This window comes from Berghia stephanieae, unplaced genomic scaffold (genome assembly GCF_034508935.2).
Source record: "Berghia stephanieae isolate SIO BIC M18660-M18661 unplaced genomic scaffold, UCSD_Bste_1.3 scaffold9, whole genome shotgun sequence".
Classification (NCBI taxonomy): Eukaryota; Metazoa; Mollusca; class Gastropoda; order Nudibranchia; family Aeolidiidae; genus Berghia; species Berghia stephanieae.
In genome coordinates this window covers 80925-95000 of record NW_027629543.1, presented here as the reverse complement: position 1 = coordinate 95000, position 14076 = coordinate 80925, and the positions used below count along the sequence as shown (strand labels likewise).

At 42.9% G+C, this 14076-nt stretch overlaps 1 protein-coding gene across 15 annotated transcripts in view; it reads right to left on the bottom strand.

Moving 5' to 3' along the window:
• The window catches only part of LOC144962345 (uncharacterized), an 89030-nt gene that overhangs the window by 10788 nt on the left and 64166 nt on the right, over positions 1–14076 (bottom strand). Inside the window, exon 1 of one of the 15 annotated variants that reach the window (XM_078895241.1) lies at positions 2713–12584. The exons of 13 other annotated variants lie outside the window; for them this stretch is intronic. In XM_078895241.1, coding sequence (XP_078751367.1) covers positions 8443–9822 — 1380 coding nt within the window. In that variant the 5' untranslated portion in view covers positions 9823–12584 and the 3' untranslated portion in view covers positions 2713–8442. Of the gene's footprint in view, positions 1–2712; positions 12585–14076 lie in introns of those variants that run through there. One more of the 15 variants, XM_078895239.1, reaches the window with a different exon arrangement.

The following is a 14076-nucleotide window of genomic DNA, read 5'->3' as shown; positions in this document are numbered from 1 at the left end:
TTGCGTCATTTTGTTTTGAGATTTCCATAACAACAATGAGCCCATAAGGAAATGGTTTATCAGACCTGAAATTAAGTGCATGTCGATCCATATCAATTTAAAAACCATCACCATCACTACCATCACTACTTATCATAAGTATCAGCACCGCAATCAATATCACTACCATGGCGTTATACCTACCATTAACATATCAAGTAGTGCTACCACTAGCAAAATCATAACTATCATCTCAGCCACCACCACTCTCGAAAACAATCATTTAAACAATACCGTACGCGCACACTATAGCGTCACCATTGCCATCAACTTTATCACTTCAGCTTCTTGATCAGTGACACCACCACTACCGTCACTTCATCATCGTCGAAACAAGAACAAAATCACTGCTACCATTGTCACAAATACTAACGAAAGATTTTATCTAGGGCAATATCCGCTCCAAGTATCAAAGCGCTTTACAAGGGGTCCCAAGCCAACAGCAACACTTAACATCCTACATGGCGCCTGTTAGGCGATATTACATTTTTTCAGACAGAACAACGCAGTTAACGTCCAATCCGAAAGCTAGCGTCATACCACAAGACCACATAGCCACACAAATCGTATTAATTACAAGTTTAAGTGTTGTAAACCACTGTGTTTCTCCTTCAAATAAATTAAATTAACATGTTCATTCCAGCTAATCCCATATTCCCGAGGTAAGTTCATTTACGTAATTCAAGACATCCTCTCATGTCTGTTCCTATATTCACTCTCTCCGTCTCTCTCTCTCTCTATCTCTATCTCACTCTCTATCTCTCTCTCTCTCCTTCTCACTCTCATTCTATCTATCTCTCTATCCCTCTTTGCTGACCAAATTATGATATTGTGAGCCGTGAGACATCTATCTAAGGTTCCTTTTTTATTTTACAGGTCCTTTTTTATTTGTCTTTTTTGTCTTATAGCAATTCGGTTATCTTGCACATCTAAAATAAACACGATAGCAATATTGGAAATGATGATGGCACAAGTGTTGATATGGTAGTGATGACGGTAACCTTGTTGATATTGGTATTGATCGTGACAACAGGGTGATATTAGAATCGATGGTGGCAAGAGTAATGATATTGATTTTGGTGGTGGCAATAGTGTTGATATTGGTATTGGTGATGGCAAGTGTTAACATTGGTTTAAATGGAAACAAAGTAACTGATAACGATATAATTAATACAACAGTTGTGCTATTAATATTGTGTATTGAATTTTGGGGTAAGTATAGATAGTAGAGTCGATACTATAAACCTTAAAATATATGAAAGACTAAAATTGATTGATATTTACTAACTGTCAGTCAAACATGGATAGGAGAATGACACATAAAGATTAAACCTTTCAGTAAATATAGTTAAATTATGTTTCTTTATATCAATTGTATAAATACTCAACTAAACGTGATCAAATCGTTTTACAAGGTGTCCCCAGTCATCAGGTTTACTGAACAAATACAAGACATGACGCTAGTTGGGGGATAATACAATATTTTCAAGGAAAGACAAATCTGTTAACGGCCATGTACTCATGTTACGCCTGTGTTCGGTGAAAGAACGTGAGTAAAGATTCTAACGGAAGGACTAAACTAAGCGCTGAACGATGTTTAAACCCAGGACCATCCGATTCCAAAGCGATTGTTATAATTACATATTGATCCGATCTACTCCTATATTCCTCAGGTGTTGATGTTGATTTCAATAGAATCTATATAATGAAAATACTTTAACTATTTTTTACTGGAAGGTCTAATCTTTTGTCTGTTTCTTTCTTTCTCCTATCCATGCGTTACTAACAGGGAGTAAGTATCAATTAATTATAATCTTTCATTAATTTTTTGCTTAGAATTGCCGTGCCATTTCATATATATCAGCAAAACAGACACAAGAAGTTGATCTTTTTAATAGGGCAATATAATTTAAAGGTGCTCAAACTCAAAGCGCTTTACAGTCAGGTTGTCTCCTGTCATCAGGTTCACTTAAATGTAAAACGAGACATGACGCAATATTTTCAGACACAGACAATGTTGTTAACAGCCATTTTAAACCTAAGTTCGGTGACAGAATGTGATTAAAGAGTCTTTCCCTAGAACTCAACTATGCGCTGCACGAGGGTCGAACCAAGACCTTCCGATCCGAAAACGACTGTTATAACACAAGACCATATTGCCGCACAGATTCTATTCATCACAAGTTTATTAATTTTAAAAAAACCGATACGTTTCTCATTTTTTAAAAATTGATTGATTGACATGTTCAACCCGTGTACAACCATATTCCTGAGTTGTGTTATATTTACGGAAGTTGAGCTAACCATTCTCTCTCTCTCTCTCTCTCTATATATATATATATATATATATATATATATATATATATATATATATATATATATATATATATATATATATATTATATATATATATATATATATTTATATATTTATATATATATTAAACCTGAGTTCCATAAGAGAATGTGAATAAAGATTATTTCCTAAAGACTCAACCCTTTAATTGTTATAAAACCTTTGTTAATCACATTCTATTCAATGAAATTAACATGTTCATACATACAACAGTATTGTGATTGGTATTGAGAATTGCCTATTGGGGAATGTATAGATAGTGGTATCGTTGTTATTAAGCGTAAAATAAATGAAACAATATAATTGATTGATACTTACTTTCTGTTAGTCACACATGGATGGGAGAAAGAAATATCAAAGATTAGACATTTAAGTAAATATAGTATTTTTTTGTTTTGTGTCAATTGTTTCAAAACACAAAAATTTGATCTCTTCAATAACGAAATATACACTAAACGTGCTCAAAGCCCTATACAAGGATTCCCCAGTCATAAGGTTAAGGGAGCACGTAGGACGAGACATGACGCCAGTTAGGGGATATTATATTTTTCGGACACAGACAAATCATTTATCGGCCAAATACTCATTTTAAACCTGAGTTTGATGAGAGCATGTGAGTAAAGATTCTTTCCCAAAGACTCAACTCTGTGCTAATCGAGGGTCGATCAGTGTTGATATTGGTAGTAATGATGGCAATAGTGTCGATATAGGTATTATGGATGGCAACACTGTTATTATTGGTTTCGAGGGAAACAAAAAAATTGATAATAATAAATATAACATATTGCTATTGTTATTGAGTATTAAATGTAGATAGTATTGTCGGTGCCATTAAGCAAAAAATTAATGAAAGATTATAATTAATTGATACTTACTCCCTGTTAGTAACGCATGGATAGGAGAAAGAAAGAAACAAACAAAAGATTAGACCTTTCAGTAAAAATACACTGGCGGTCGGTCTATTGAGCGAAGTTGTTTTGTGCCGCCCTAATTTTTCTAATTTAGCAGATACTGCTTTTCGTCTCACATTTTGCATAAACACTCGCGCATCTCTCCTGCCTTAGTACCTGTACCTACTATACGAAGGTTGTGCGTCATCACAGACGGCTCTCTTTTTCTTGTTGCCCCACGCGAGGCGAGATGACGTCCGACAATGAGCTGAGGGTGGGGTATGGGGGCTACCATGAGCCAAAAAGTCAACAGGCCGCCCAAGTATTTTATATACAAGACTGTTTTCTTCTGTTTTAAAACCACAGTTATCCACTCCCCACCACAAACAACTGATACTCTTTACTGCCAAAATAACTAGGTCAGGCCGGCATATTTAGTTTTGCACACCTTGGGGTCTGACTTGGGAGAAATCAAAACCAAATCAGTTTTATCATCGGAAGAACAGGTTTGTTGTAATCAAACGATACGGATGAAGAAAATGTCAATCAACACAGATCTTATGCTATTCGTTTTGCTCAAATGGATTTTAATCATCAATACGAATATTACACAAATCATTCACCGAGTAGAGCCCCATCCCCGACACAAACAGCAGTTCAACAGTTCAACTTGTAGTTGTAGTTATTGTTATTGGCTTTGGAGTAGATAAGTTGTTCATTGAGGTTGTTTGTTTGTTTGTTTGTTTTTAGGTGTTTAACGGCGCTTTCGACACTATTTAGGTCATTTAAGCGCCCGTTTCTGTCCTTCATCAATCTTTTATCGGCCCCGAGGGGCCACAGCTGATCAAAACGTGTACTGTTGTAATAAAATCTTTATAAAATCATAATAGTTACATGTTTGTTAAGTAAAAATATCTATTTACAATTTCTGCAGGAGTTCACATTCCTGCAGATACTTTAAAATTGTAAGCGGATCGACCGACTGGAACAGAGACTTCAAGTCTCTGTTATCATAATGTTGTGACCTTATCTGTTCTAATTCTGTACATTCAATTAAAATGTGTTGAACTGTCAGGTCACAGTTACATGTTCTGCAGAGGGGTTTTTCATCCCTCTCCAGAAGGTTTGTTTGTTTGTTTTGTTTTTAGGTGTTTAACGGCGCTTTCGACACTATTTAGGTCATTTAAGCGCCCGTTTCTGTCTTTCATCAATCTTTTATCGGCCCCGAGGGGCCACAGTTGTTTTGTTTGTTTGTTTTTAGGTGTTTAACGGCGCTTTCGACACTATTTAGGTCATTTAAGCGCCCGTTTCTGTCTTTTATCAATCTTTTATCGGCCCTGAGGGGCCATAGCTGATCAAAACGTGTACTGTTGTAATAAAATCTTTATAAAATCATAATAGTTACATGTTTGTTAAGTAAAAATATCTATTTACAATTTCTGCAGGAGTTCACATTCCTGCAGATACTTTAAAATTGTAAGCGGATCGACCGACTGGAACAGAGACTTCAAGTCTCTGTTATCATAATGTTGTGACCTTATCTGTTCTAATTCTGTACATTCAATTAAAATGTGTTGAACTGTCAGGTCACAGTTACAACTTCTGCAGAGGGGTTTTTCATCCCTCTCCAGAAGGAAACGGTGAGTGAGGGCAGTATGTCCGATCCGGAGTCGAGTTATTTTTACCTCGTCTCTTCTTTTTAGCCCCGAGTTGGGTCTGGGGCCGAGGTCACTTTTAATTTGTTTTAATTTGTTATGTACATCTCGACTCCAGGATCGTTCCCATTCCTTTGCGGACATGTTTTTTAATATTTATCTTTAAATCCGCGTGTGGGATTTTACTGCCCTCTTGTAATTCTTGGCTCACCGCCTCTTTTGCCAGTCGATCCGCTTCTTCGTTCCCCTGGATACCCACATGACTAGGTACCCAGAGAAAACTAACTTTCTTTTTCTTAATAACTAATTTATTTGCACCTTCCAAGATACTTATGAGTCTTGGATCGGTGCAATAAAAATTTGAGATCCCCTTAAGTACGGACAGCGAGTCAGACAAGATCAAGAATTTATTTTTATTCGATCTCTCAGCCAAACGGAGAGCATTTAGGATTGCTCTCGATTCCGCTGTAAAGATCGAAACATTTCTATCTAGGCGAAGTGATCCTGTGCCTTCCGATGAGTGATAGGCACATCCTACTGCATCTGCGCTCTTTGAACCATCCGTAAATATGTGAGTATGGTTTTTGTATGTTTGTAATATTGCTTTTAGTGTCTGTTTGTAAATATGTGGGTCTGTTTGTGATTTTTCCAGTTTTGTTAGGTCCAAATTTATGTTTGGTCTATGTATGGACCATGGTGGTGTCTTTGCCTGGACGTATGGGTGTATCCTATCTAGACTGATGTTCATGTCTGCGATGTCTTTTTTTATTCTACAACCTAATGGTGGTGTCATTTTTGGGTGCTTGCGAAATTTTTCTTCTAGTGTCCTATCCGTGTAGTGTACATGTTTGTGTGCTGGGTTGTCGTGCAGCGATGTGACCTTAGTAACATACTGGAGAGCCAGTTTTTTCCTCCTGAGATGGAGAGGTGGCTCATCTGCCTCAGCATAAAGGCTTGCCACTGGAGAAGTGCGGAAAGCCCCGAGTGCCAAGCGCAGTCCCTGATGATGAATTGGGTCCAGCATGCCTAAGTAGGATGGTTTTGCAGAGCCGTATACAAAAGATGCGTAGTCCAGTTTTGATCGAATAAGGGTTCGGTATATCTTTAGAAGAGTGTTTGTGTCCGAACCCCATTCCATGCTCGACAGAACTCTCATTATTCTCATTGCTTTCATGCATCGCAGTCTGAGATCTTTGATATGGGCGAGGAAATTTAGTTTCCTATCAAAGATCAAACCCAGGAATCGGGCTTCGTCCTTTACCTCAATTCTGGAATTGTTGAGATAAAGGTCAGGCTGTCTAATGCAGGTGCGTTTTCGGCAGAAGTGGACAGCTACTGTTTTTGATGTGGAGAAGGAGAAACCATTGAGATTTGCCCACTCCGACAGTTTGTTTAGTTGGAGTTGTAACTGTCTCTCAATGGTGTCCATACTCGATTTACTTCGATAGCATACAAGAAAGTCATCAACATATAAGGAACAGTCAACATTCTGTCTCATTGCATTCACTATTGAGTTTATTTTAATCTCAAACAGAATGGGAGACAGAATGCTACCTGTGGAACTCCCTCTTCCTGATCAAATGGATCAGAAAAGGTGGATCCTGCTTTGACCTGAAAGGATCTGTTGTTTAAAAATGCTCTGACAAACATTGGAAGGTTTCCTCGCAGACCAAGATTGTGCAGATCTTTGAGGATTCCGAATTTCCAAGTTGTGTCAAAGGCCTTCTCAAGGTCAAAGAAGATTGCTACCAAGTGCTCACCTTTGGCAAAGGCCTCACGAATGAAGCTCTCTAGTCGAACAAGGTGATCAACAGTTGATCTGTTCTTTCGAAAGCCACATTGGAGGTCGGAGAGGGAGTTGTTGTGTTCCAAGTAGAACATCAGACGCTTGTTGACCATTTTCTCCATCAGCTTGCATAGGCAGCTGGTGAGGGAGATTGGTCGGTAGTTTGAAGCGTCCGAATGGTCTTTCCCAGGTTTTGGGATTGGAATCACAGTGGCCAGATTCCAACTAGGTGGAAAAGTCTGTGTTGTCCATATCTTGTTGTAGATATTCAAAAGGACAACCAGACTATCTTGTGGAAGATGTCGGAGTATTTCATAACTGATGTTGTCAGGACCGGTGCTGTGACATTTGTGTCACGGAGGCAGGCACCCAACTCCCCAAGTGTAAATGGTTTGTTGTAGTCTTCAGTGTTTGTAGATGTATAGTTTATTGGTGTGTTTTCTGCGTTTTGTTTATGGCGCAGAAATTGTGGTGTCTGGTGTGCAGACGAGGAGCTGTGCGCCAGCCTCTCGGCCAGAGTGTTGGCAATTTCTTGTTCTGTTTCAGCCACGGATCCATCGGGACGTGTCAAGTGATTTAGTGAATCACTATCGGATCCCTTCAGTTTCCGTAAAATCTTCCACACCCTATTCAGGGGTGTCTGGCTATTTATTTTTGAGACAAAGTTTTGGAAGGATCTCCGTTTGTTTTCTCGGAAGATCTTCCTACACTTTGCTCGTAGTTTCCTAAATGTTGCGAAATTCTCAGGGATTGGGAATCTCATCGCTTTCCTGTATGCTTTTTTCTTCTTCCGTAGGGCCGCTCGACATTCCTCTGAAAACCAGGGATTGTGTTTTCTCGGTCTACCAGAGGTTGTTGGTATTGTCGAGCTGCAGATATTTGTTAAAATATTTTTGAATTTGTCATAGCTGTCCACCTCTGTCGTAAGGAGTCTGTGACACTCCTGTGAGAAAGTTTCCCAATCTGCTCGCCGTACACTCCAACGTTTGGGCTGTGGGGCCCTTGAAGTCGGGGTGATGTCGAGGCAGACTGGAAAATGGTCAGAACCGTGATCGTCATCGATCACAGTCCAGGAGAGCTCTGGAGCTAATGTAGGATCACAGAAAGTGAGATCGATGGCAGACGTGGTAAGATTGTGAATATTTACCCGTGTTGCCTCGAGACCGTTTGCCAAGTATACATCCATTTTCATAATGAAAGCCTCCACTGCCTTTCACCTCTGGTTTGTGTCTGTGTTTCCCCAGAGAGGACTGTGAGCATTGAAATCTCCCATTATCACATAGGGAGGGGGGAGTTGGTTTAGAACTTCCTCTAGCTCGGCAGACTGGAGGCGATGATCTGGTGGGATGTACACAGAGCAGATGGTGATTGGTCTGTGCAATGTCACTCTCACTGCTATTGCCTGTAGATTTGTTTTCATTGGTATCAAGCGGTGGGGGGTGCCCTTCTTCGTGAGAATTGAAACTCCCCCACACGCTATCTGGCCATCAGAGTGAATCAGATGATTGGCCGTATATCCTTTTACTGTGTAGTCGTCTGCTGGTAATTTTGTTTCCTGCAGACAGACTACATCAGGATTCCTCTGGAGGAGGAGGTCCAATTCTGTTCTATTTGATCTGATCCCTCTGATGTTCCAGGAAATTAATCTTGTCTGACCAGGTATCCTAATTTTTTGTGGGGAGGTTAGGCAGTATGCCTGCCTTCAACCCTTTTACTTTTATTCTCCTAGGAGGAGAGACTTCCATAGGAGAAGGAGGCCCTGTGGAGGGCCTCTCGGATTTTTTAGGGCTGAGTTTTTTTGAACCCTTGGGATTTTTAGGTCCCTCTGGGTTCTTAGATTTTTTGGGGCTTTGAGGCCCCTCAGGGGGATTTGTGGATCCCCGACTGGTGTTGGTGGCTCCATATTCTGGGAAGGGGTGGAGTTTTGTTTTTGGGGGGATAGAGAGGGCTCACGGGAATGGAGATGGGGGGTGGGTCCAACATCCACGCCCATGAGGGGGAGAATTTTTTTGTTTGGGGAAGGAGGGGGGGTGGAGGTCGCCTTGGAGGTGGATGTGGAGGGGGCTGCAGGTTCCACATCTTGAACCTCCAATGTGTCAAAAAGATTTTTTGACACATTTGCGACCTTGTTTTTAGGTCTTGATGGCTTTTTCTTTTGAGGACTGTCTTTTCTAGTCTGTGCGATTTTGCCATGGCTGTTTTGGTTATTACCAGCAGCCCTGGCAACTTCTGCATAACTCTTGGCAGAAGCAGCGACCTGCCGAGGGGGGCAGATCACTGCTTTTGCCTGAGCAAACGTACCGCCGTAAGTGGCTCTGTATGTCAAGATTGCCTTTTCTTCTTGCCACTTAGGACAATCTTTCGAATGTGCTGCATGCTTGCCTTGGCAGTTCAGACAACAAGGGTCCACTTTGCAGTTTTCCTCATTGTGGTCTTCTTTGCCGCAGCGGGGGCATGTAGCTTTACGGCGGCAGTTTGTTTTCGTATGGCCGTACCGGTGGCAGTTAAAACATCTCATGGGGTTCGGGACGTAAGGCCGAACCTCCAAGTCGAGGTATTCAATTCTTATTCTCGACGGGGGTCTCGGGCTGTCAAAAGTCAGGATCCAGGTGTTGGTCTGGATTGTGCTGTCGCCGCGGCGGATGCTAACCCGCCGAGCTTCGACAACACCCTCCAGTTCCTCAACCATCTCCTGCTCCGAACAGCCTACCAGATCTCTGCTTCTTATGACACCTTTTGACCTATTGAGGCTCCTGTGAGCCTCAACGGTGACTGCGATGTCAGAGAATCTGGTACATTTCAAGAGGTTCTCACTCTCTTGTCGACCCTGCACTTGTATCATTAAAGTGCCAGAGTTGTTCCTGTTCACTGCCTTTGGTGTACCGGCGCCAATTGCTTTGAGTGCCTTGCTGATGGTGAAGATACTCAAAGTGTTAAGTTTAATATTATCCTCATTCGGTTGAATTACCAGGAACGGCGAGAATTTTGGGGTTGCCATTCCTGGTAAGTCATCAAGAGTCATCGGGGCTGTAATCTTTCTTTTCTTTCCTGTCTGGGGTGGGGCTTTAAGGGGAGAGTTTTTGCTATTTTTGGCCATGATATTTATCGGCTATATTGTGCCCACTAGCACGGCTCAGTCCCACACTTGGGGGGTAAGGCACTCACCGAAGCTATACTCCTCAAGTCTGGCCTCCTCTTGTCCTTCCATGGTCCTTAGGGAAAAAGAAAAAAAAAAAAAAAAAAAGGACTCGAGGGGTGGAGTTGGGGGACGTCCCGCCTCCAGGCCTTTCTCTCGGATTGACCCTAATCTTTGCGTTGCACAAAGACTGACTGCTGATTCAGAGATGACAAACCATGATTAAAAAGAAATTTCATGGGGGACAGGAACTAGATATGGTTTTAAATCTAGTCCTTCCAATCTCTTTGCCTAAATGGAGGGGAGTGCCAAAAAATAGATTTGGCATCTCTGCGTTGGGTAGCTCGGGCCATCTACAAGGTAGGCTACCCACCCGTCTTTAGAGAAGCGTCAAGCCAAAGAGGAGTGTTGGGGTAGAAACACCTCGCAAGGTGAACCCCCCTCAGCCTCCAGGATCAATAGCTCCTCCTTATCGGGGTCCTCTCGGAACTGCGCACCCTCAGCAGAAAGGTGCCTGCTGTGCAGGATTTGGAAAGGAATATCTCCTCGTTGAACCTATTTCAACGGTACAGGGTATAGAGATACTGGGGGATAGAAGACAGTTAAGAAGGCTTGTTTTCCTCCGTTCTTTCTCTCTCTCTGTCCTGGCAACTCAATTTTGATAAGGAAGGGAAATTTGGAATCATTGGGGAAATGGGGTATGGAATGGAAATCATAGCTCAAATATGGTAAAAGGGGGTGGGATTTGTGCTATGCCATCGCCTTCCCTTGCTCTCTTTAAACTGAAACCGTCATTCCTCAAAACATCTTTTATATACTACGTTCTTGGGATTTGGGGGGAGAAAAAGTTTGGGGATGATTGCCAGGACAGAAAAAATAGCAAAATGGGTGAATGAAGCCATTCTCATAAAAAGGGCTGGGGTGTGGGGGGTCTTTGGAGCCACTGTGTCTCTCCATTTTTCTCTCACCAGTCGTGTGGTTTTTCGTTGGTTACCACCAAACCAGAATGGCTCTTTTAGTCGCCTTCTACGACACGCATGAGCTTACGGTGGCTCAATTCTTTTCCCTCTCAGTTGAGGGACCCCGGAGACCACACGGGGTTGGCCATCAGAGTGAATCAGATGATTGGCCGTATATCCTTTTACTGTGTAGTCGTCTGCCGGTAATTTTGTTTCCTGCAGACAGACTACATCAGGATTCCTCTGGAGGAGGAGGTCCAATTCTGTTCTATTTGATCTGATCCCTCTGACGTTCCAGGAAATTAATCTTGTCTGACTAGGTATCCTAATTTTTTGTGGGGAGGTTAGGCAGTATGCCTGCCTTCAACCCTTTTACTTTTATTCTCCTAGGAGGAGAGACTTCCATAGGAGAAGGAGGCCCTGTGGAGGGCCTCTCGGATTTTTTAGGGCTGAGTTTTTTTGAACCCTTGGGATTTTTAGGTCCCTCTGGGTTCTTAGATTTTTTGGGGCTTTGAGGCCCCTCAGGGGGATTTGTGGATCCCCCGACTGGTGTTGGTGGCTCCATATTCTGGGAAGGGGTGGAGTTTTGTTTTTGGGGGGATAGAGAGGGCTCACGGGAATGGAGATGGGGGGTGGGTCCAACATCCACGCCCATGAGGGGGAGAATTTTTTTGTTTGGGGAAGGAGGGGGGGTGGAGGTCGCCTTGGAGGTGGATGTGGAGGGGGCTGCAGGTTCCACATCTTGAACCTCCAATGTGTCAAAAAGATTTTTTGACACATTTGCGACCTTGTTTTTAGGTCTTGATGGCTTTTTCTTTTGAGGACTGTCTTTTCTAGTCTGTGCGATTTTGCCATGGCTGTTTTGGTTATTACCAGCAGCCCTGGAAACTTCTGCATAACTCTTGGCAGAAGCAGCGACCTGCCGAGGGGGGCAGATCACTGCTTTTGCCTGAGCAAACGTACCGCCGTAAGTGGCTCTGTATGTCAAGATTGCCTTTTCTTCTTGCCACTTAGGACAATCTTTCGAATGTGCTGCATGCTTGCCTTGGCAGTTCAGACAACAAGGGTCCACTTTGCAGTTTTCCTCATTGTGGTCTTCTTTGCCGCAGCGGGGGCATGTAGCTTTACGGCGGCAGTTTGTTTTAGTATGGCCGTACCGGTGGCAGTTAAAACATCTCATGGGGTTCGGGACGTAAGGCCGAACCTCCAAGTCGAGGTATTCAATTCTTATTCTCGACGGGGGTCTCGGACTGTCAAAAGTCAGGATCCAGGTGTTGGTCTGGATTGTGTTGTCGCCGCGGCGGATGCTAACCCGCCGAGCTTCGACAACACCCTCCAGTTCCTCAACCATCTCCTGCTCCGAACAGCCTACCAGATCTCTGCTTCTTATGACACCTTTTGACCTATTGAGGCTCCTGTGAGCCTCAACGGTGACTGCGATGTCAGAGAATCTGGTACATTTCAAGAGGTTCTCACTCTCTTGTCGACCCTGCACTTGTATCATTAAAGTGCCAGAGTTGTTCCTGTTCACTGCCTTTGGTGTACCGGCGCCATTTGCTTTGAGTGCCTTGCTGATGGTGAAGATACTCAAAGTGTTAAGTTTAATATTATCCTCATTCGGTTGAATTACCAGGAACGGCGAGAATTTTGGGGTTGCCATTCCTGGTAAGTCATCAAGAGTCATCGGGGCTGTAATCTTTCTTTTCTTTCCTGTCTGGGGTGGGGCTTTAAGGGGAGAGTTTTTCATATTTTTGGCCATGATATATATAAATTTTTATTCAACCCGGCTATATTGTGCCCACTAGCACGGCTCAGTCCCACACTTGGGGGGTAAGGCACTCACCGAAGCTATACTCCTCAAGTCTGGCCTCCTCTTGTCCTTCCATGGTCCTTGGGAAAAAAAAAAAAAAAAAAAAAAAAAAAAAGGACTCGAGGGGTGGAGTTGGGGGACGTCCCGCCTCCAGGCCTTTCTCTCGGATTGACCCTAATCTTTGCGTTGCACAAAGACTGACTGCTGATTCAGAGATGACAAACCATGATTAAAAAGAAATTTCATGGGGGACAGGAACTAGATATGGTTTTAAATCTAGTCCTTCCAATCTCTTTGCCTAAATGGAGGGGAGTGCCAAAAAATAGATTTGGCATCTCTGCGTTGGGTAGCTCGGGCCATCTACAAGGTAGGCTACCCACCCGTCTTTAGAGAAGCGTCATACCAAAGAGGAGTGTTGGGGTAGAAACACCTCGCAAGGTGAACCCCCCTCAGCCTCCAGGATCAATAGCTCCTCCTTATCGGGGTCCTCTCGGAACTGCGCACCCTCAGCAGAAAGGTGCCTGCTGTGCAGGATTTGGAAAGGAATATCTCCTCGTTGAACCTATTTCAACGGTACAGGGTATAGAGATACTGGGGGATAGAAGACAGTTAAGAAGGCTTGTTTTCCTCCGTTCTTTCTCTCTCTCTGTCCTGGCAACTCAATTTTGATAAGGAAGGGAAATTTGGAATCATTGGGGAAATGGGGTATGGAATGGAAATCATAGCTCAAATATGGTAAAAGGGGGTGGGATTTGTGCTATGCCATCGCCTTCCCTTGCTCTCTTTAAACTGAAACCGTCATTCCTCAAAACATCTTTTATATACTACGTTCTTGGGATTTGGGGGGAGAAAAAGTTTGGGGATGATTGCCAGGACAAGAAAAATAGCAAAATGGGTGAATGAAGCCATTCTCATAAAAAGGGCTGGGTGTGGGGGGTCTGTGGAGCCACTGTGTCTCTCCATTTTTCTCTCACCAGTCGTGTGGTTTTTCGTTGGTTACCACCAAACCAGAATGGCTCTTTTAGTCGCATTCTACGACACGCATGAGCTTACGGTGGCTCAATTCTTTTCCCACTCAGTTGAGGGACCCCGGAGACCACACGGGGTAAAGACAAGGAAGCATTCATGAACAGACTTGCAGAGAAAGCAGAAGCAGCAGCGACTGGAGGACACATGAGGATCCTTTATCAAACTACCAAGACACTTGCTGGAAAATATGGGAAACCAGAGGTACCAGTCAAAGACAAAGATGGGAAAACTATTTTTGGAAAAGAGGCTCAATCTGAACGATGGAGGGAACATTTCAACTGCCTTCTGAACAGACCACCACCAGACAACCAGCCAGAAATTTTGCCTGCAAGGAATGAGCTACCAATTAGCTGTGATCCACCATCGATAGCAGAGATTGTGGGTGCCATTAACAAGATGAAAAGGGGGAAAGCTGCT